Here is a 23,269-nt window from a genome sequence, read left to right as displayed (position 1 = left end):
GACCTCTCCACAGGGCTCCTTGAGTGTTCTCATGACATGCCAGTTGGCTTCCCACAGAGCAAAGGATCCAAGAGAGAGAGTAAGGCAGAAGCTGCAATACCTTTTACAACTTTGTCACATACTGTCACTTCTGCCATATCCTATTCATGAGAAGTGATTCACTGAGTCCAGCTCACACTCAAAGGGAGAAGAAGGGCTTCCCTGGTGGCGCAGTGGTTGAGAGTCCGCCTGCCGATGCAGGGCATAAGGGTTCGTGCCCCGGTCCGGGAAGATCCCACATGCCGCAGAGCGGCTGGGCCCGTGAGCCGGGGCCGCTGAGCCTGCGCGTCCGGAGCCTGTGCTCCGCAACGGGAGAGGCCACAACAGTGAGAGGCCCGCGTACCGGGAAAAAAAAAAAAAAAAAGGAAGAAGAAGCAGGTTCCATCTTTTGGAAGAAGGAGCATGGAAGAATTTATAGATATATTTTAAAACTATCACAGGAGTTTAAGTTCTGTTTGATGAAAAATTTTATGAATCAACTTAGAGTAGAGCATTCGGATGGGAACCCATAACATCTGGCTTCTCTTCCAGATTTTTAGCAAAGCCCTGTGTGAGTATGTACACTGCACAGTCTCACTGGGTCTCATTTGCCCTGTTGAGATGTTTGTGCCTCTTCTAGTTTTAGAGTGAGTCTATTCGTTTAACCTATATGCAGAGATTTCCTCCACCATGTCCACAGCATCAGAAGGGCTGAGCTTGGCTGTTCATATATTTGAAACTAACTTGTGCCCACACAAACTCACAAGTGAACACACTGCTGTGTCTCACAGCCCTGGAGAGTCTACCTGTAGTCCTGGTCAAGAGCTTGGCCGGCTGACGGCCTCTTTTACCACTTGACCTTCTACACCACAGGTAAAATTCAGGATTGTAAGTATATACCTCTGTAAGTTTTAGAACTGTGTAACTAGATTCAGAATATTTCATTAAACTGAATTTATACAGCCCATCAGCATGCATTCACTATTTTATAGCTTAATCCTTCAAGAAGAGACTGACATTTTTATAAAGGAGCTTTTCTTCGGGTTTCATCTAATATAACATCAAAAAAGAATTTGTTTTTAATTAAACCAGAATCCATGTGAAGAAAATTCTCAGGAGGTGCTATAAAGGGAAAATAATCACAATAATGGTATGGTGGAATGAATCAGGGCAGGAAAGGAACCCAAGGACAAGGTTGAGTGATACTGTACAGTTTACAGAAGAGCTCAGATAAAGAGGTGACGCTAAGTCTTAAGGACACATTCTCCTATGAGGTGAACCTAGCATTGATACATGATAGAGTTTAATCACAGAGGGATACTCAAAGAAAAGCACCACGATCATCAGCATATTTGAAAGCAAATATTCTTAGTTACAGACATAACTCACAGCTGGCTACTTTCAAATGTTGTTCGCCCACAAAACTTACCAGGTAGCACACTCTTAGTTGTCATTTTCTATGACAAGAATAATGAAGCTAAAACTTTGAAATTGTAAGTGTCAAAAAATGGAGAAAAAACCCAACCCTGTTAGTCAAGCTTACTTAAACACTGTGCTCTGATTCTTTCAGTTCTCAGAATGGAAACACTTGTGGGTCAGCCCTTGTCTTTACCAGCACACTGAAATTAACTTAGCTCTTTCCGAAGCAATCAGCATCATGGAATTTGACGGAACATGGACCACAATGTCCAAAAGAATTTGAAAAATCAGGCTATGAGTTCTATATTGAGTTTGCTATTGAAATTCATTTGCCAAATTAGCCTTATTTTATCTGAATTTCAGGTCTTCAAATCTAAGCTAATCAGGTTGGAGCTACAATGGACCCAGGAAGCCGTCGCTTGATCACTGAATTGTGGTCAATCCGTGGGGAATGCAGAGGGCGCCCTGCAATAGGAAGGAACTGAAGTGCAACCATTGATGCTAACTGGAGAGGGGACCAAGGAAAAGAATTTCTCAAGGCTTCACAAGGTAGAGAGGATGGCCTGATTAGAAGAGAGAGAACATTCTCTTCCTAATTACCTGTAGTTCAGGAAGTCGGACTGCCAACCAAATCCACAGTGGGGAAGCTGAATACTGACCTTGAGGGCATTTTTCAAGGGAGAGAGAGATCTGAGGTAAGCTAGTTTTGCCCAGGGGCTTACAGCAATGTTTTTGCTGGAGTTCCAAATGAATAATAAGCTTAATAGCAGTGTGTATGTTCACAGAGCCTTTCTTCAAAGGCTCTCAACACTGCCTTCGCATTAGGACCTTCTTTTCAATGTTCCTAAGAAGTTGGATGGAAATGGAATGATTCTCCCCATTTTAACCAGAAGCGGTCATTCTCACCACAGGGATGATTAGGAAGGATGAAATGATTTTACCTTCCGCCCATCGCTTTTCTTACTCTCTCTATTCTAAACACAATCCCTGTTTTAAGTTCCTTTGCCTGGAACTTTGCCTTTCTCATTCCTTTGACATAAAACCTTGATCTAGGTAACTCCACTTCATCCTTCAGGACCAGCTTAAGCTTGGAAGCCCCAGAGGATCTAGTCCTCTCAAATACCCTATCCTCTTCCTTAAAGCCCTGCACACAAGTATAATTAATGAATTGTTTGTATCTGTTTCTACTTTTCTCGCTAGACTGTATATTTAATAAGAACAGAGCTCATGTCTGAATTATCTAACACTGTATGCTCAAGCCTCTTGTTAACATCATGTAGAGGCTGGAAATGATCAGATGGAACGTTGAGGGTGACTCTCCATCACTGCATTATCAGACCAATTATCAGCCTTTGTTTGCAGGAAGCAAGGCTGTCCGTTTCCTAGGATTATAAATTTGAGAACATCTTAGACATTTTAATCCTAACCATCCCCGGTCATCAGTACCAATCACACTGAAGAATGGTTATTGCATCTTTTTCTAACTCTAAAAACATGAATATATGAACCAGCTGATTCTTTTAAGCATTCATTCCTACTATGCCCTTCAAAGCTAACATGCTACTTTGTACCCTTGATCCTAAAAGACTTTTCTTCCATTGTTATTGAGACATAAACGACACATCCTAAAAGTTTCATGGCTCCCAGCTCAATGCCCCCCAGTATGCTCTCCCCCAACTACTCTGTTAAACTATGTCCATTTCTTTCTTCAAGATGTTATTCAACATTTGCCTTCTTCCCCAGGCATTCCTATATTCACTTTACCAGATTCCAACAAGCACCATCATTTCTGGCCTGCCAACAGTCACACGTCTCACTACGTAGGTAGGTGTAGTTGAGTTTTTAGTATGTATGTACGTTGCTGGTAATTTTACTTGGGTTTGCTCTGTTTGCTGCTTTGATTCGTAAGTGACTTCAGGGCAGAACTTCTAGAGCATGTCTCCTGTCACTTCTCATAACCCCTCATGTATTCTTCACATGTCATATGATGGATGCCCAGCTTATGACCACTGATGATCAAGCTGCCTAGGGAAACAAGATTCAGCAAAGCTGGGACATGCTGTGTTCCTCACAGATAAGCTTGTAGCCTGAGGAAGATATCACTAGAATACTCCGAGGAATCTAACGAGGCACAGAATTACTTTTTCTTTCTTTTTGAGGATTTGTAAGGAATCTTTTCCTACTTGGTGCTACATTAGGAAGGGATTAATCAGACACCCAGACACATCTGTGTGTACACTGGCTATAAAGTTTGCAACTCCTGGGTTAATAGAAACTTGTCAGCTTCAGGACTCCTAGCGTTAAACACAACCCAAGGTTTCCCAGCAAGCTAATAAAGTGGAGAAAATGATATGCTTTAAGAAGATTTAACACCAACTGTAATAGAAACTAGTAAAATAATGTTAGAAAGAATTTTCTAATTCTATTATTCTGATATAGCAAGAGCTTTTTTATTTTTTAAACATCTTTATTGGAGTAAAATTGCTTTACAATGTTGTGTTAGTTTCTGCTGTACAACAAAGTGAATCAACTATATGTATACATATATCCCCATATCCCCTCCCTCTTAGCAAGAGCTTTTGATTTGCCTTCAAAAAAAAATTTTTTTTAAACATTAGCACCAAACAGAAATTAAATAATTCCACAATTACTGATCAGCTCAAAGGAGGAAATGCTATTTCTCCTTGCTCATTAGGGAGAAAGTGTTGTCCAGGCAATACTACATAATGGTTTGAGTGCAGTTTGGCCTCTGGAGCCAAACTGCTCTGGTTCAAATCTTAGGAAAAGTCTTACTAGCTGTGTGATTCTGGGAAAGGTACTTAATCTCTCTCAGCAGAGGGGTGTTTATCCATAAAATGATAAAGATAACTGTATCTAACTCATTGGATTGTTGCGTCAAATGAAAAAGTTAATACATATAAAAGTGCTTTGAACCATGCCTGGCACATGAAAATGCTAAGTGCTAGCTGTTATTACCACCGCCACCATCCTCACCGCGCACTACCACCTACCACAGTCACCCCTACAACCCACTATGACCGTCTGCCACCCAGCCATCATGTACCACCACCACTACCATCACCCACTATGACCACCCCTACCATCACTCACCACTACCCACGAAACATTATCACCACACGTACCATCACTAACCACCACTCACCTTGATCACCTCACAAAACCCACGATGGCTACCACTCAACCATCATATCCCATCATCACTGTCATCACCAATCACTACCCACTATTACTACCCTCACTATGACTCACCCACCATCACCACCTACCACCAACCGACCCCCACCATCACCCATCACCCACCATAACCACTCCCGTTATCTATCATGATCACCCATAATACCTTCATCTTTCACTGCTGAGCAGAGGCCACAAAAGTGGCCGGGAAGTCCTTTGTAATCACCTCTTAGATATAAAGACTTTGAAATAAAGGTGTAAAGACAAAGAGCTTTGTGATCCCAAGGAATCTGTTTATGAGAGTCTTCCCATTTCAAACGCCCTAATACTCTTGTAAGGATCATGATAACAATGCCAACTAACACAACTGCAGGCTTACTACATGTCTGGCAGCGTGCTAATCTGAGTTTTCCACGGATCACTTCATTTAAGCCTCAGAACAACTCTGTGAGATATATGCCATTATTATCTCTGTTTTATATACAAAAAACTCCCGAGGCTAGGAAAGTTTTAGTAACTTGCCTACATTCACAGAGCTAGTGATGGAGCCATATCTGAAGCCAAGATACTCCATCCTCCAGCCCAAACTCTTCCATGTCATTCTGCTGTGACTGAGCCACTCTATCTCCTCTAGGTGCTCAACAGATTCTAATTTTTTCTTTTTCCATACTTGCCATCCCTCCCTCTTTCATGCTCTCCCCTGTGACAGTCCACTCCTACCATTTCAACTGCAGGTGACCCGCGAGTCTACTCGGTCCCAATCTGTTGCCTGATTGATCTCTATCCTATTGCCCCAATTAGGGGCATCTCCATTTGGGGTTCGCAAATCATTACCTGAATCACACAAGCTCATTAGCCTCCATCTCAAACCATTTTCTCCTTTTGACCATCCTTATTTCTTTTCTCCCTACCTTTAAATCTCTAAGCTTCAGGACTTCCCTGGTGGCATAGTGGTTAAGAATCCACCTGACAAAGCAGGGGACAAGGGACACGGGTTCAATCCCTGGTCCGGGAAGATCCCACATGCCATGGAGCAACTAAGTCCATGCGCCACAACTACTGAGCCTGTGCTCTAGAGCCCGTGAGCCACAACTACTGAGCCCGCGTGCCGCAACTACTGAAGCCCGTGCACTCCAGAGCCCATGCTCCGCAGCAAGAGAAGCCACCGCAATGAGAAGCCCGTGTACCGCAAAAAGGAGTAGCCCCCACTCGCCGCAACTAGAGAAAGCCCGCGTGCAGCAATGAAGACCCAACACACACACACACACACACACACAAAATCTCTAACCTTCAAAGTGACTTCTGTTCCTTTTCTCCCAACATACCCAGGGCCCAGCCACCAGAGTCATCGCCACCAGCGAGTCCTGTAAATTCTGTCTCTGTAATTTATTTCCAGCTGATCTCCTCCATCCCATTCCCATCACCACCATTATAATTCAGAAACTCATTATCCTAACCTGGGCACAGAAGTTCCCAGTGGTTGCCATCAATCTCTCTTCTTTCCCAGTTCTCTGCACACGGAATCAAGACAAAACTCTTCAGCTTGGCATTTAGATTCTCCCTAGTATAGCTGCCTACCTACCTTTTAAACCTCGTCTCTTACCACTGTCAACCATGTATCTATCCTCTAGATCAGCCAATCACTGTGTTTCCTGAGCATGTGTGCTTTAGCTCTCAGGCCACTGTTCAAGCTTCTCCTTACCTGGATCACCTCTTCTACATCTCTGCATCTGGAAATCTGACCCTTCAAAGCTCATCTCTAATATCACCTCCAGATGTGAGCTTCCCCTCGTGAAATCCTCTACCACTCTGTCCCTACCTTACTCCACTCCTTACTACAGTGGCCTCTCTCCATGCCTGTTCCACTTACTAGACTGTTAATTCTTTCAATGCAAAAGCCAACATCCTTTGCCAGGACCAAATGTGGCCTTTATATAATAGAGACACAATAAACATTAAAGTGCACATATCTTCCTACTGATGGTCTAATAGATTTGCTAGAATGTATTGCGTTATGAAATCGTACTGTAGAGAATATATTAAAAAGACATAAAACAACCTGAAAGCAAAGAGGGTGGACCAAATGCTTTTGGTTTAGAGTTTAGTTGAATATGGTAGTACCTAATAAGCATAAGGAAGTTTTGGAATTTGGCCGTCCAGGTAAGACCATAGCCAGTGGACTCCTCTACCTTCATAACCCATGTGGACAGTCCCACTAATTGACTCATAAAGCACTTGATCTTGACTGTGAAGGTGGCCAACATGAATAAATGGGTCCTGCCTGTATCTGGTTTGTGTCATACAGTCTATTTACATAATTTGGTGACATTTATGAATCCTTAAAATCTATTTAACAAAAATTTTCCCTTTATTACCACAGTAACTCTGCATTAATTCTGGACATGCAGTCATCTGGATTAGAAGTAAGACAGACTATTAGAGGATGCTCTGAAACTGGCCTCAGAGGAAGAAAATGGAGTTTAGCAATGCTGATGATGGACAGACAGGAGGGACAGTGACGAACACGCAGAGAGAAGTAGAAGGCCCGAGTTCCTAAAAACTTGGCTGGATGAGTCCCAGGGGAACAAGAGGTAGACATCTCAAGGTCTGTCACCAAGTCAGGAAAGGGGAAAAACCAGGACAATGGAAACCATTCAAATACTAAGAATAGAGTGCATTATGGTGTAGGAAAATAAGCAGGGGGGGTGGGGAGGGGAAGGAAGACAAGAAGAGCACATGGGAATATAACGATCACGTCACACCTATATATATATATATATATATATATATATAAAATTTTTTTTTTTTGCGGTACGCGGGCCTCCCACCGCCATGGCCTCTCCCGTTGCGGAGCACAGGCTCCGGACGCGCAGGCTCAGCCGCCATGGCTCACGGGCCCAGCCGCTCCGCGGCATGTGGGATCCTCCCGGACCGGGGCACGAAGCCGTGTCCCCTGCGTCGGCAGGCGGACTCTCAACCACCGCGCCACCAGGGAAGCCGCATCGCCAATATGTTTTTAGGTGAATTCTCATAGTTAGAAAAATCGGCATGATTGTTAATTAGGTGCAATCCCTCTTTGTGATCACTTAACCAGCCCAGCTGGATTTGTTGGCCTGAAACTCCAAACTGGGAAAAGGGAGAACTATTATAACTATAACGTAAATGTAAGTGAATTAGTATTTTAGCAGAATCTAGGGAGACAAGGTACAGTTTTAAGAAAGTAGTTTACCTATTTTACACAATATTCAGCACATTAAACTAGTGAAAATACAGAATTTGTGTCAACTTGGAATTCACTATAAATGAGAGGTGACTTGTATCAATATTAAGAAGAATAATATTTAGGGTTTCTATAGCAATTTTTTTCTCCTGGGAGTTTAGTTACCTTTAACAGTGATCAGTTATTCCTGATTTTTATTCATCCATCCACCCATCCATCCATCCAGCCAGCCTTCCTTCCTTCCTTCCATCTTTCCTTCCATCCATCCATCCATCCATCCATCCTTACTCCCATCCATCTATCCATCCATCAATCCATCCATCCATCCAACCAACTAATAGTCTAAGGATCTGGAGGCACATCTGCATTTAATTCTGTGAAACAGGTGAGATTAAGATATTAATAAGCCCCCTCTTTTAGGAGAAGAGGTACAGAGAGATGACAAGCCCAAGCCCATGCAGTGAGTTCCTTGCAGGCTCTGGCACTAGAGCTCAAGACTGTCCATTGGATTCTACTCTTGATCCTTGTCTAGCCTGATTCTTCCTGAGATTTTTCTTCCAGCTGCCACCTACCTACAGAATCTATCATATTTATGGAGAGGAAGCAGTGCAAAGGATTTCCTTTTCCTAGTATCCACCACAATTATGCCATCCTAGGTCTGAAAAACATGGAAAACCGAGACTCACTGTTCACGAAGACGGCAAACCTCAGGAAGGACAGGTAGCGCTCCCCTTCAATGGGGTTCCAGCCGACATCAGGGTATCCTTTGGCCAGAAGCATGGGGCAGCTCTGTAGGCCACAGCCTGCCAAGTAGGTCACCACCTGCCAAGAACAATACAAAAGTAAGTGCCCAGGTTTGTTTCTTTTTTTTTAATGTAAGTTTTTTACATAGCTATAAGGCAGGCAAAATTCTGGGAACTGAAGGGCTTTCATTTACCTAGAAGCTAGAGAGAGCACAGGACTTTCCAGGTAAATAATTTAGTAGACTTGAAATTGGAACCTTTTATTTTTTTTTAATTATTATTATTTTTTTGCTGTACGTGGGCCTCTCACCGTTGTGGCCTCTCCCGTTGCGGAGCACAGGCTCCGGATGTACAGGCTCAGTGGCCATGGCTCACGGGCCCAGCCGCTCCGCGGCATGTGGGATCTTCCCGGACCGGGGCACGAACCCGTGTCCCCTGCATCGGCAGGCGGACTCTCAACCACTGCACCACGAGGGAAGCCTCCTTTCATTCATTTTTGCTTTCAAGCAATTGACGAGACTGATGATCACTGCTATGTAGGAATGCTCCATGTGTTCCATGGATTTTCCAGTTCTGGCAAGAGGGATCTGCCATTTAAAAGTAGGCCTAAGTAGGGTGTCTCTGGGGAGGCAACAGTGGATGCAGGCTGGCCATGTTCATTTGGCCATGCTATTTCAAGACCAAAACGTTCAGCCACTGGTTGACTGGGTGGGCCTTCAACTAATCAGGGGTCCCTAGGTAAGTTCTGGCTCAACAACAGCTGTCCCAAGTCAGGAGCTGAGACGTTCAACGTGGGATGGTTAGCAAAGAGGTCATGGCCACTTAAGGACTAGGATGGGTAGTGTGTTCTCTTCACTTCCAGGTTACCAGACACTTAGCAGAAGATCTCAGCTCTGCGATCTGGTAGAATATTTTATAATCTCCCTACTTTTCAGAAGGTGCCAGGCTAAAAGCTTAGCAAATAGACCTCCTGTGCTTGAAATGCAGTTGTCATTCTAATTTAGCCTCTGATATTTTATGTATGTGGGGAGAAGAGGGGAATCCATCATACTGCTAATCCTCCAAGTCAGGATGGTGTTTTCATTTTTTAGTCCCCAAGGCCTAGCACAGAGTAGGGGCTCAATAAACATTCGTCAAATGACTCATGTATTTGCTGACAGCAAATACTCTAAGTCATTTTGAAAGAATGATGGATCTAAGCCAAATCTCAGTAAGAAACTATCATCACACTTTTTCCTACTTAAAGGAGCAAGGATAGTATTATACTTGGAGTTTAGATTTTGTTTGGTCTTAAAAATGTCTGGAAAAGGGCTTCCCTGGTGGCACAGTGGTTAAGAATCCACCTGCCAATGCAGGGGACATGGGTTTGAGCCCTGGTCCGGGAAGATCCCACATGCTGTGGAGCAACGAAGCCCATGCGCCACAACTACTGAGCCTGCGCTCTAGAGTCTGTGAGCCACAACTACTGAGCCCGCATGCCTAGAGCCTGTGCTCCACAACAAGAGAAGCCACCACAATGAGAAGCCCGCGCACTGCAACGAAGAGTAGCCTCCACCCGCCGCAACTAGAGAAAGCCCGCGCACAGCAACGAAGCCCCGATGCAGCCATAAATAAGTAAATAAATAAAGTCCGGAAAAGCATTAATAAAAGCAGGAATTAGGCAGAGTTTTCAGGGTTACAGGTGCAGGGCATTTCACCGGCCACAAAAATAAGTGCTCGTGTGTGTGTGTGTGTGTGTGTGTGTCTGTGTCTGTGTGGTTGCTGTTCCGTCTCAGGCCTGATTCCTGCTGTGATACATACAAGGGTGGAATGGAACGGCAGCATTTACTGGTCCTTCGCCTTCTCCCCCAGGGACCACACTTGGGGCATTTCCTGACACTGGTCTGAGTAAAGCCTGCGTACTGTGCTGAGCCACAAGAACCACCTGAAAAGGAGGCAGCAACCCCATCCTCCTCCTCTACAGATTTCCCTGGGTCCCCTTTCTCCCCTCTCCCTGCCTCCTGGCCTCCACTCAACATATCTTGCATCTTCTGAGGGAGGCTTGTGGTCCTTGTCGAGCAGTATCAACTGAACAGGTGAACGAGGCTGACGCTGGGATGCTGGGCACTGAGGCTTGTGGCACTGTCTTGTCAAAAGAGAACCGTTAACTGCTTTTAAATACAGGTGTCAGTTATCATCACAGCACCCAAATAAAACCCGTGATATTTATTGCTGTCTAAATGTGTGAAGAGCTGGGCCCGACTGAAGTCTGTCCCACCAGAGGCAGAGACCAGGAATACCCAGGGCATTTATGGAACAGCTATCACATGTCATGCTGCTGGGTGCACAGCTGCTGAGTCCCTGTGTGTATGGGGGCAGGGGGGTTGTCTTGTTTCTGTTCCAGTCAGTTCTTCTTATTGAAACCAGGAAGTGTTTTCTAACATATAAACGGGGTGGTGTTGCTTCTCTGCTTGAAGCCCTCCAGTGGCTTCCGTGGCTCCAGGCTCTACAGGGAGGTCCCATAATATAATAGGTAGGATCACGGCCTCTGGAGCCCAGTGCTTTTGACCCCTGGCTCTGACACTTACAAACCCCATGACACTGAGAATGTTCCCTAATCTCTCTGTGCCTCAGTTTCCTCTCCTATGACTAGGGCAACAATAAAAAGGCTTGTCCTGAGGGTCATGTGACTTAATTCCGAGTGGGGTATGTCACACCGTGATTCCGGAGGAGAGTGGACTTCTGTTATTAGCAGCGATGGCAGCACAAGGCCCATTCCTTTCTGCTCGCACTCTGCGCTCCGGTCACACCCAGCTTTCCGAAGTTCAAGCACGCCACGCTCTCCTCTCTGAACTTCAAACATTCCTGGCACGCGCTTCCCCGCGGTGTGACCGAGTAGCTTCTGCCCACGCTGGGGGTCATCTCTTTGCTGAGGGCCTTTTCTGATCCCCTTGTCAGGGTCAGGGGCCCACTCCTAGGTGCTCCCAAACCCACCACGCGGTGGACGACCTTCTCCTTGTCCCCCTATAGATTGCGCCTCTCCGCACTCGGGAAGTTCACTGGCCATCTTGTCAGCTGTCTAGTCAAGGAAACAGTCCCAAGACGGGACAAATGATGGAGGCGAGGCGGCCTGACCACCACCAGGAGTGCACGTCACAGTCCCGACGACGTGGGGTAGCTCAGTTTCGTCTCCTCTGTCCACGGAGAGGACATGTGTGGGCCCTCTTTATCTTTAGAGTAATTATACCGTTTTCTGTCATGTCGCTTTCTTTAGGGTATAAACATGTAAATTCGATGACACAGAACGTTATTAGGAACCACAGGTCTCTGGTGGGCCCATGCAGACCAGTGAGGCTGGGCCTTCACACACAAAGAACACACATGTCCACATGTCCATGTCTGTGGAGCTGGCGAGCCCAGACCACAGGAGATGCTTGGTCCTAATTATCACACAGCTGCCAGTGATTCACATCCATATATATATATATATATACATATATATATATATATATTTTTTTTTTTTCTTTTGCGGTTCGCGGGCCTCTCACTGCTGTGGCCTCTCCCGCTGCGGAGCACAGGCTCCGGACGCGCAGGCTCAGCCGCCATGGCTCACGGGCCCAGCCGCTCCGCGGCATGTGGGATCTTCCCGGACCGGGGCACGAACCCGTGTCCCCTGCATCGGCAGGCGGACTCTCAACCACTGCGCCACCAGGGAAGCCCCTCTCCCATATTTTTGTCACACGCTAAAGAGGTTCTGACAGAGACCCAGACTTCTGTCTTCTTTTCCTTGGCCTGGCTGTGCTGTAGGCAGTGGGGAGCAAGCACAGTGCCTCCCCAGGGCCAGTTACCTTCTCGAGGTCTGGTTCCTCTAAGCCCAGCGCTAACTCATTGTTGTCCATCACAGAGGAAGCAGCCACGTCCAGCGGGGTGGATCCTCTCATGGACGGGGAGGCTGAGGAAGGAGGAGAGAAGGAGAAAGAAAGAGAGAAAGAGGCCATCTAGCGCTGAGCTGAGGTTGCAGTGCACAGTAATGGCCAGGAGAGGGCAGCAAACACAAAACCTGGATCACATCGCTGCCCCCCAAGGGGGGCTGCCCACCCAATTTAAGAACAGCTCTATTTGCTATCTTTCCTCCCCACACTCATTACTGATTGTGAATATAGCTTCAGTTAGAAAATCAGTTCATAGGATCAGCTGGGACCACGTATTTTCAAGTGCTTTTCTAACATGGAGGTTCTTGGGCCCCCATTTGGTGATCATTCAAAAGTCTCAGATGTCACTTGATCAACTAAGCTCACATAACTTGGCCATTTCTGGGGTCACCACCTAGAGTTAAAAACAGCCTCAAACAGAATTAGCTCTTACAGTTAAATCAGGTCACCAACGTTGTCTTTCGTTTCCTTTGTTTGGTTCTTAGGCTAGAACTGAGAAAAACTTCAGGTGGCGTTTTATAAAAAGGTTGGTCACTGTATGGTTGCATTTGATAAATAAGAAAACTGAGATTTCAGATTTCACGTGCACGTCATGTGTGTATTTGAGTCTTCCACAAATTCATTTGGTTTACATCCACAACAGTGAGTGAGGCATGTGCATGCGTTGGTTTTCTAGCAGTGGTGATGGATTTACACTCTTTGCCCATAGTTGCTCCTGGCCCGTCTGCCTTGCAGCTACGAACGCACTGGCTGGTTGGCTGATGGGACGGGCATGCAGCCCAAGAGGGGATTGGATCCATGACCTTGGTCTCGTTAGCACTGCTCCCTGGTCAGTTGAATGGGCTGGGAGGCGCTGTATCTCCAGACTACATACACAGTCTCAGGCACCATTTCATATACCATGAGCCACTGGTCTCCAGAGAGGAGAGTCAAACTGTGGCTATGCTGACACAAATCTATCACCAGCGCTGGTCGGCAGCGACTTCTCTACTTAGGTTGGAGAGTGGAGACATGGTATTATTATCATCTCACCTGTTTTTAGATCAGGCAGGGTTCCTTCTTATATTTAAAAATACCATAGCATGCATGTGACTTTTTTCCCTTTATTGCCTAAGTGGTCAGCAGGGGGAGGGTAACCTCTGAGCCAACGGCAGACGTTATGATGTGACCTACCTAGGCCAACACTGCTATTCTCCAGCAGGTAACTGAGATGCTCAAACATGGCCTTCTGATTTTGTCGGCTAATTCGACAGAAATAGCACAGGAAGCGGCAACAGCTAGCAACCATCTTTGGAAAGGCAATCTGTAGGGAGAAGTAGAAAGTGTCAGGGAGAAGAATCTATCACGAGGCCTTTCTGAAAAGGCTGACTTCAAAGTCTTAGGGTGAAGTCTTGCAAGCTGCCAACAGTCTGGAAAATGAATTTTCTCTTTACTTCCAGATGGTTCCAAGACTGATTCATAGGAGGGACAGAGAATACACACCTAAAAGAGGCTTCTAAAAATACTGAGAGCTAATTATAATTCCTGAAGTATCTCTTCTTTCAAAGAAAATAGATGTCAAACCAGAAACCCAGTCATCCTTACATGTCATGAGAAACTGTACAACCCTACATCAGACTATTCTAACTAGGAAGGGAGTAGACAGAAAGGCAGATGGGTGGTCACAGACAAACAAGACCCAAAACTATGATCACACCTGAGTCTTCTGGGTAAAGATTGGCTCCTACAGTTGTAGAAGTCCCCAGAGCATCACCGTCTCAGACTGTGAGCCTTCCCCCTACTTCTGTCCTTGATAACTACTGTCCTATGGGCTCCTATAGTACTCGTAATATGATTCTTAACAATTTAGCGCTGAGATGCCAACTTCTATTACCATCTACAGTGCTTGGCTTCTCTGCTTAACAAAGTAATTAGCATCTCCAGGGCTTGGCCACATCTCCCGTCCGATCAATCATGCTCAGTAAATGGTATCAGTGTTGGCTCAGGACCCTAGAAAGCCCTTAATTTCTGCCTTTAGAATCATGGAGGCTCTGAAAGCTCCAGTCTGCCTGCCTGCTGAGGCGTCCAGACATTTGCTCAGGGATCTCCTGGAGAGAGTCCACTTTCAAAAGAGACCGGAGGGAAGGAAGTGAGGAGGAAAGTAAGCCTGGCTCCTTTTCCTACCTCACAGCCCTCACATGTCAATACTGGTGGAACTGCTTTCCTAGGATCAGGCACTTCGGAATTTCCAATATTTGAAAACACACCCCATCTTCTGCCTTCAGAAGCTCTCTAGCTCTGAAGAGGACCCAGACAAATTGGGATACATGCCCAGGTGGGCCCAATCAGCACTCCCTGCCCCTTGGCAACAGGAGCCCCGCCCCCCCCCCCCCCCCCCCCCCCCCCCCCCCCCCCCCCCCCCCCCCCCCGACAGCAGGCTCCTTATGGGGAAGCTGGCCAGGAATTCCAGCATCGTCAGGAACTTGGCTCAGAGAGGAAACACGCATACTCTGGTGGGAACACTGCCAGGATTGTTATTAAAATCGTGTTCTCCTTTAGAACAGCCTTCTCCTGACACAGCACCAAACACAGCAGGCTCCTAAGTGGAGCCAGAGGCATTCCATCTCCGAAAGAGCAGGGCTGCAGAGGATGGGAAGGAGACTAAGTAGCCCAGTGGAATGAGCGAGAAGAACTCCTACACTGGCTGGACCCCATCTCATGGCTCCTTCCTGGCTGTGTGCTCATCCCCGCCCCCTCCTTGGGAAGAGTCACTAGGCAGTTGGCACCAGCCATGTGGCTGTGAAGAGGTCACCTCACGTGTCCCTGCCCAGGGGTCAAGTTCTGGTTAAATTCTCCTCGGAGCATTACCTGAGATTTCTCTGCACCCAGCACGTTCACCATCACCTCCATGACTGTCTCGTGCATGCCGAGGACTCGCATGAGGTTGGGGTGCTGGTAAAACACCTTGTTGTTCATTATGTCTCTAGGGTAATCAGAGAGAGAGGTCAGCCCTTGCTTATTTCAATGCTACGACAATTCAGGGGCGAGAACACACAAAGGCACAAACATACTCGGGGTGACGTAATGTACATGTGACGTGCTGGAAAGATGCTAAGAAGGCACTAGGTTGGTGAGAATATACATGGAGGGCCTTTCTTTAGCTGAAAGGAATATTTTGTGCTCCTTTATTTCTACTAAGTGCTCTCTTTCTTTGAAATATTTCCTTCTAGTGACATTAAACAGTTGTCCCTTGCCTTTTTTGCTTGTAATAGTTTTGAGACAGCTCAAATCACTGGATTTCTCTTCCTCTGTGTGCTAAGGGTCTTCTACTTTCTGTTCTCTTGTCCTTATATCTATGTCTCTATGTACTTCAGTTATCCAAATGGTAGGGCTGTACCCTTTCCTTAAGGCAATTGTGTATTAGGTACCAATGACATTTTTGGACAGCAGTGCTAAAAAATCAATGAAATGATCAACAGTGAAACATAAAAGGAATTGTATTTTTAAGTCATTCAACATAAATTCACATGATAAAGCTGCAGGCAAATTAAAACACAGAAGCAGCCTGCGACCGGGCTGTGGAATCCCTTGCAGGTGGTTACTCTCTGCCCATACCCATTCCCCCAACGGTTGCAGCTGTTAAGAGGAGACACAATCAGTTTTTAGCGCAGCTGTGTCTACTGCAAGGGCTGGGGGAGAGGCTAATTCTGTGGCTTTTTTCTCTTTCCATAGAAGTCTCTTCATCTCTATTATAAGATTCCTCTTTGGAAATGAGTTTAAAAAATGCATGCATCTTCCCCCGACTCCCAGCAGGTGTCCTCAGAGTCCCTGTTCTGGGGCTCAGTGATGCTCCTTTACTCTGCAGGCTCGTGGGCGGTAGGATGGAACATCCAGCAGCAGGAAGGCTGTAGCTCTAGTGCTTGATTTTAATCAAGTAAAACTGTGGGCTGGTCAGTGAACCTTGTGGGGCTTCAGTTTTCTCATCTGCAAAAGGGAACTATGCTACCTAATTAAAGGAAATCTTTTTGATGTCTAAAATGTGATCTTGCTTGTGGTATATATATATACAATGGAATACTACTCAGCCATAAAAAAGAATGAACATTTGCTATTTGCAGGAACGTGGATGGACTTGGGGGGCATTACGCTAAGTGATATAAATCTGACAAAGAAAGACAAATACTGTATGACATCACTTATATGTAGAATCTAAAAAATATAACAAACTAATGAATACAACAAAAAAGAAGCAGACCCACAGATATAGAAACCAAATTAGTGGTTACTAGTGGGGAGACGGGGAGGGGAAACATAGGGGTGGGGCAGTGGGAGGTACAAACTGTTGGGCGTGAGACAGGCTCAAGGATGTATTGTACAACACGGGGAATTTAGCCAATATTTTGTAATAACTGTAAATGAAAAGTAACCTTTAAAAACTGTATAAAATAAATTAATTTTTAAATGATGAAAATAAAAATAAACAAATAAAATGCAATCTTTCTGGTGACGTGGCTTCTAAGGAAGAGCCACGAGCTACTGTCATGGGGAAAGGTGTCTCAAAGAACTGAAGAAAATGACTCCACGTTAGTCCTGAAAAAAGGGAGGAATTAGGCTGTAATTTTTCAGAGGGAAGTCTCAGAAGATCTCCAGTCAAAAACTCAAGTGCTCAAAACGTTTCTCTCTTGTGGAGTTGAACACACTGCCCCTTCCTCTGGATTTTTTCATTGCCTCCCTGGGGCTACTTTTATCAGATTCAAACTAAATATCTGCTTTTCTCCAAGATTCCTGCCCACTTCTTCTGGCCATGCCCCTTCATCCCCAATAGCCCACTGTCTGGTCTCTCAGGTTATCGAAGGTGACTGATTTAACGAGCACATAATCCCATGAGGAATGAAGTCAGGATGGGGGCACACGTAGGTTTTATGTGATTTGATTCCAGAACTGCCATATAGCAAGTTGAACCAGTTTTCCCAGCGGAAGCTTCTTTTTTTTTTTTTTTTTTTTTGCGGTACGCGGGCCTCTCACTGTTGTGGCTTCTCCTGTTCTGGAGCACAGGCTCCGGACGCGCAGGCTCAGCGGCCATGGCTCACGGGCCCAGCCGCTCCGCGGCACGTGGGATCTTCCCGGACCGGGGCACGAACCCGCGTTCCCCGCAGCGGCAGGCTGACTCTCAACCACTGCGCCACCAGGGAAGCCCTCCCACCGGAAGCTTCTTGGAGAACCTGCCCTTGATGGGAATGACCTACCCCAGCCCGTTGATCATGAGCAGCTCCTCCTCCTTGCCCATCCGGACACTAAGCAGGCAGCGAATCTGGCCCAGGGCAGCCAGCAGGCTGACGGTGTCGCTCACAGAGGCCTGGCTGATGGTGTAAGTCTTCCGCAGCGCCTGCAGCAGCTCCCCGATGCTGTCGTACTGCCTCCGCAGGAGGTTGAACATCATCCGAACCAGCTCTGCATCCTGGATCTGGTCCTCCTGGGCCCAGCAGATCATGGTCTGTGAGATGAGCTCCTTCAGTGTCGCTAGAAGGACAAGAGGAAGGACCAGTACTGAGGCTGTCAAGGCTCAGGAGAGCTGCATACTTCCGCCACGTCATTCAGTGATAACACACATCATCAGCTGGGAAGGGTTAAAAAATTCTTTTTTTAAGGGTAGGGTATGGCAGGTAGAGAAGTAGAACATATTACCAAAAGGCAGGGCCGTGAGCCGTACTATAAGAAAAGAGTATCTCCACTTTGAATTGAGAAACCTAAATATTCTATTTGGATTAAATGACATTAAATGATGTTTGAATGATGCTGGATGTAGAAGACGAAATAAGACGCCTTCTTGCCTTCAGGGTGCTCACAAGCTGGTTCTTTACATTTTCATTTTGACTTAAAAGTTACATTTTATCTTTATTTTATAATATAATGTAATACGCACTAACATGGATGCAAGCGCCACGGGATAGAGTGGGGAGTGAGTGATTCTGGATGGATGAAAACATTAAGAAGACATTGGTCACTGCCTCTTTAGAGTAAAGCACTATTAAGTGCTGGGATTTCTCTACCATAAATGCTATTCTCCAAGCGTTCTAAAGATACCACGTACCACGAACCGAGTAAGCCATGCCATTGACTCAAGAACTAAAATATATTTGAGTTGACACAAACATAAAAATACATTAGGGGATGGAGAGAAGCAGACTGACAACACTCTTTTAGGTCCAAAGACTTTGCAACACTGGACATCTGACCATCACCTGCTGAACTGGTTGTGTTGTCCTGGATCTTTTTTTTTAGGTACGCGGGCCTCTCACTGTTGTGGCCTCTCCTGTCGCGGAGCACAGGCTCCGGACGTGCAGGCTCAGCGGCCATGGCTCACGGGCCCAGCCGCTCCGCGGCACGTGGGATCTTCCCGGACCGGGGCACGAACCTGTGTCCCCTGCATCGGCAGGTGGACTCTCAACCACTGTGCCACCAGGGAAGCCCTGTCCTGGATCTTTGGCAGGAGTCAGCTGACACTATGTCAGGGACTAATTTCACAAGCATCAAGAGAGAAACCAGTATGACTCTGAATTCAAAATTTATCAGGGCTCATGCTGGTTGCACAGAAACACCACTGGCTGCACAAGTAAAGGAAAGACGGCTGAAGTGGGACTCAAACCAGCACTGGGACCTTCAGAGGTTGAACTGAATAGCCCCTGAGAAGTGCTGATGGGCACTGGTGGGGGAAGATGACCAAAAGAGAGAGGCAGATCTGTGCAGAAGGACAGAGTGATAGGGGGCCCTGCCAGAATGTCTGGGAAGGCACTGCTCAACCCTTTCCATGTCATACACATTTCCAGAAGACACTATAACAGAAGTTAGAAATGCTGCTCTTATAATTTCATCCAAGTCCGGCTCTGCCCGTCACACTCCTGCAAGGTATGGATGGCACCAAGATCGTTAATTCAGACCCAGTGATAAAGGCAGAGCTCAGGGGATGATGAAGGTCACATAGTCTATCAGTGAAATGACTGGGAATAAGCTCAGATGGGTGCTCTCGGTAGCCTGTGCCCCATCTTTAACAGTCTAGTTTTCTACTCCATATCACTAAATATGGCAGATATCTGCTCTACATACAGTAATGGCTCATCATAAGGATATAAAAATAGAACTTCATTACCAAAGCTGCAGAAGAGATCGAGATGTAATGGATTAATTTAATTTACCGCTGTGTCAATCAACCCTGTGGGTGTTTTAGGTTCAGACAGGAGATGTAAGCTGAAAAACTTAAAAAAGGATACCCAAGGCAGAGAGAAGCACAGTTAAAAGATGTTCCTAAGAGATCTCACTAGGCAGGGACTGCTGACTAATATCTGTTAGGTTAGATAATATCTGTACTCTCTGAGAGAGAAAAGTTGTTTATGGTCTAAGCCTGGGCTCCTCTCAGGAACTTGTTTCCCCAGTAGCCCAACGTAAAAGTTCCTGTTTCTCCTACCTAATAGCCGCACTAAGGAATAAAAGCAGGACAAAACCATAGACACTCTTGGATGCAACGTAATTTTATCTAGTCCTAGTCCTGTATGTACATTTCCCTCTTAAGCCTGAATTTGGCCTGAAAGAATTACACTTCTCAATACATACAACCACATACTTTGCAGAGATAACACACATCACCACAGTCCCCGCCACACTTGAAAAGCAACCGACAGAGTTGTTAATCAGCTCAAGGGCCATTCCAACAGGGAATTTTACAGAGTCATAATGAAACAAAGCAAATATTAGCTTTCCCTTAGCCTGGCTTTCAGATTAATTCAGGATTTGCATTTGCTCTTAGCCACCATGACTTATCAATCCAAATCAACATTTGTAGCCCAGAGAACGAAACATTGCCAGCAAAGCATCTCATGAGAGGGCAAATGGGAAAGGAAACAGCTTTTTTTTTTTTTTTTTTGAAAGGGCAAGATTTTGTTTTAATATAGTTGATTTACAATGTTGTGTTAATTTCTGCTATACAGCAAAGTGATTCAGTTATACATATATATATACATGTATACACACACACACATGTATATGTATACACAGTCTTTTTTTAAAGTTTTATTTTCCATTATGGTTTATCACAGGACACTGAGTATAGTTCCCTGTGCTATACAGTAGGATCTTGCTGTTATCCATTCTCTATGTAATAGTCTGTATCTGCTAATCCCAAACCCCCAATCCATCACACCCTCCCCCCCAACGCTCCATGACAACCACAAGTCTGTTCTCTATGTCTGTGAGTCCGTTTCTGGGCAACAGCTCTTTAACCCAAAAGGGTGGAGCGGGAAACGCCCCACAGGTTCTTCATCCAGGCCAGCCTTCAAGGCACGTATGAGACAACAGGATAAACAATTATCTGTGTGTGACCAAGCTAACGCTCAGTTAAAAAAATGTGACCCCAAGATCCTGACAGAAAGAGCAACTCATCATTGTGTATTGATGGGCAGATGGAATTCAGCCCAAGGCATGACATTTAAGGCCATTCTTGTTGGACAGGGCTTCAAATGGTGAGACCAAGGTCCAGAAAGTGAGGGAAAGAATAACTATGAGAAGAAAACAAATTGGGGGGTGGGAGGAAACATTCTTAAGAACCCTGAGAAGCATACTTTGTGGCCTGACGTATGCTAGAGACCTAGCACCCACCAAGCAAACGTAGACTGAATCATGAATTTCTAAAGGCCTAAACACTTCTGGGACTGAGAAAATGGAGCGTTATACCCCTGGCAGCAATGCTGTTGACAATTCCTCAGATTTTAATTAGCTCCCACGAGCCAGCATCAGAGAAGCGTAACCAGGGTAGAAAGGTTAAAAAGAATACATTTTCTTTTCTTTTCTATTTTATAAAATAAATTTATTTAGTTTTGGGTCTTTGTTGCTGCGCATGGGCTTTCTCTAGTTGCGGCGAGTGGGGGCTACTCTTCATTACGGTGCACGGGCTTCTCACTGCGGTGGCTTCTCTTGTTGCGGAGCACGGGCTCTAGGCGAGCGGGCTTCAGTAGTTGTGGCTCGCGGGCTCTAGAGTGCAGGCTCAGTAGTTGTGGCACACAGGCCTATTTGCTCCGCAGCATGTGGGATCTTCTCGGACCAGGGCTCAAACCCGTGTCCCCTGCATTGGCAGGCGGACTCTCAACCACTACGCCACCAGGGAAGCTCAATACATTTTCTAGAACGTGGTAGGCTCTCCATGTATCTGTACATCTGGGGATTAAAATAATTAATGCACATAACCATGTCTGGCATATACCATGGGCTTAATAAAGGGTTAACTATTATGCTATCTATGCCAGTAGCTATAAAAATGTGATCCACAGACCCCTGGGATCTCCAAGACCCCTCAGGCAGTTTGCAAGGCCTACTGTATTTTCATAATAATTCTAAGATGTCGTTGGCCTTTTTAATTGTGTGGATAGCAACACTGATGGTGCAAAAGCAACAGTGAGTAAAACTGCTGGGGACATAGCACAAGTCAAGGCAGCAGCACCAAACTCTACGCTTTACTGCCGCATCCCTGAAACAGCGCCCAGTGTCTCATAAGAATGTTCTGAGTGAACTATAAAGATTATTAATTTTATTAACAATAAACTCTTGAGTATACATCCTTTCAATATCCGGTCTGACAAAATGGGAAGCATGCCTAAAGCACTTCTGTGGTACAAAGGTCAGTGGTTTTCCTGAGGAAAAACACGTGTGCAATTGTCGTCATTGTTATGAGCTAAACTAGGTGCTTATTTCATGGAATGACATCTTAATTAAAAGAACGACAAACTATGGTTAATAGTTTGAGTATTAACCATAATACTCTCTTGAGTAACAGAGAAATATTTTCTTAAAAATGAAAGAAGCCTGTCACTTGAAGGAAAACAACTGATAGTACCTATGGCCAAGTTTATCATTTGAGCTTTCAAGTGAAAACTAGAATTTTGCAAAATGTTTATCTGCCACTGTGAATTTGACAGCTTCCCAGCACTTAAAGACTTTTCTGATGAAGTTGTTGATATTAATGAATGATTTTAAAATATTTTATAATAAAATGTGTCAACATTTGAAAGCTCTGTAGAACTCAGTGAACCAATAATTTCCCAAAGGTCAATGCATGATGTTACAAAAGCATCATGGGTAAAAGAATCCATTTAACATGCAAGATAGACCAATGGATTGTTAAGTAACCAAATACAAAAATTTCTTTAATATGATTTCAGATCCCACATAGCAAATTAACTTTGGAGGAACTATTACTTGCTGAGTTTTGACATAGTATCAGAGAATATCCACAATTAACTGAAAAGGCTACTAAAAATACTCCTTCCCTTTGCAACTATATATCTGTTTGAGGCCAATTCTTTAACCAGATATAAGAATTCAAAAAAACAAAAACAGAATCTAGCTATCTTCTAAGTCAGACACAGATTTATAAAAATGCAAAACAATGTCACTCATCATTTTTTTAATTTTTAAAAATTCAGTTGTTTTTCATAGAAGTATGTTATTTATGTAACATGTAATGGGTTTACTATTTATTAATTTATTTATTGAAGTACAGTTGATTTATATTAGTTTCAGGTGTACAACACAGTGATTCAATATTTCTATAGATTATACTCCATTTAAAGTTATTCTAAGATATTGGTGGGCTTCCCTGGTGGCACAGTGTTAAGAATCCGCCTGCCAAGGCAGGGGACATGAGTTCGAGCCCTGCTCCGGGAAGATTCCACATGCCGTGGAGCAACTAAGCCCGTGCACCACAACTACTGAGCCTGCACTCTAGAGCCCATGAGCCA

The 23,269-nt window shown here is 45.1% G+C and overlaps 1 protein-coding gene across 1 annotated transcript in view; it reads right to left on the bottom strand.

Annotated features, from left to right (window-relative positions):
• RYR3 (ryanodine receptor 3) overlaps positions 1-23,269 on the bottom strand; it is a 399,907-nt gene that overhangs the window by 127,109 nt on the left and 249,529 nt on the right. Inside the window, exons 48-52 of the mRNA XM_032621721.1 lie at positions 17,732-18,005; positions 15,354-15,468; positions 13,680-13,809; positions 12,423-12,526; positions 8,539-8,674 (exon numbers count right to left, since the gene is read on the bottom strand). Of these exons, the coding sequence (XP_032477612.1) occupies positions 8,539-8,674; positions 12,423-12,526; positions 13,680-13,809; positions 15,354-15,468; positions 17,732-18,005 (759 nt within the window). The remainder of the gene's footprint in view (positions 1-8,538; positions 8,675-12,422; positions 12,527-13,679; positions 13,810-15,353; positions 15,469-17,731; positions 18,006-23,269) is intronic.

The sequence above is a fragment of the Phocoena sinus genome, chromosome 2 (assembly GCF_008692025.1).
Source record: "Phocoena sinus isolate mPhoSin1 chromosome 2, mPhoSin1.pri, whole genome shotgun sequence".
Taxonomy (NCBI): domain Eukaryota; kingdom Metazoa; phylum Chordata; class Mammalia; order Artiodactyla; family Phocoenidae; genus Phocoena; species Phocoena sinus.
This window is presented reverse-complemented; position numbering and strand designations above follow the sequence as displayed.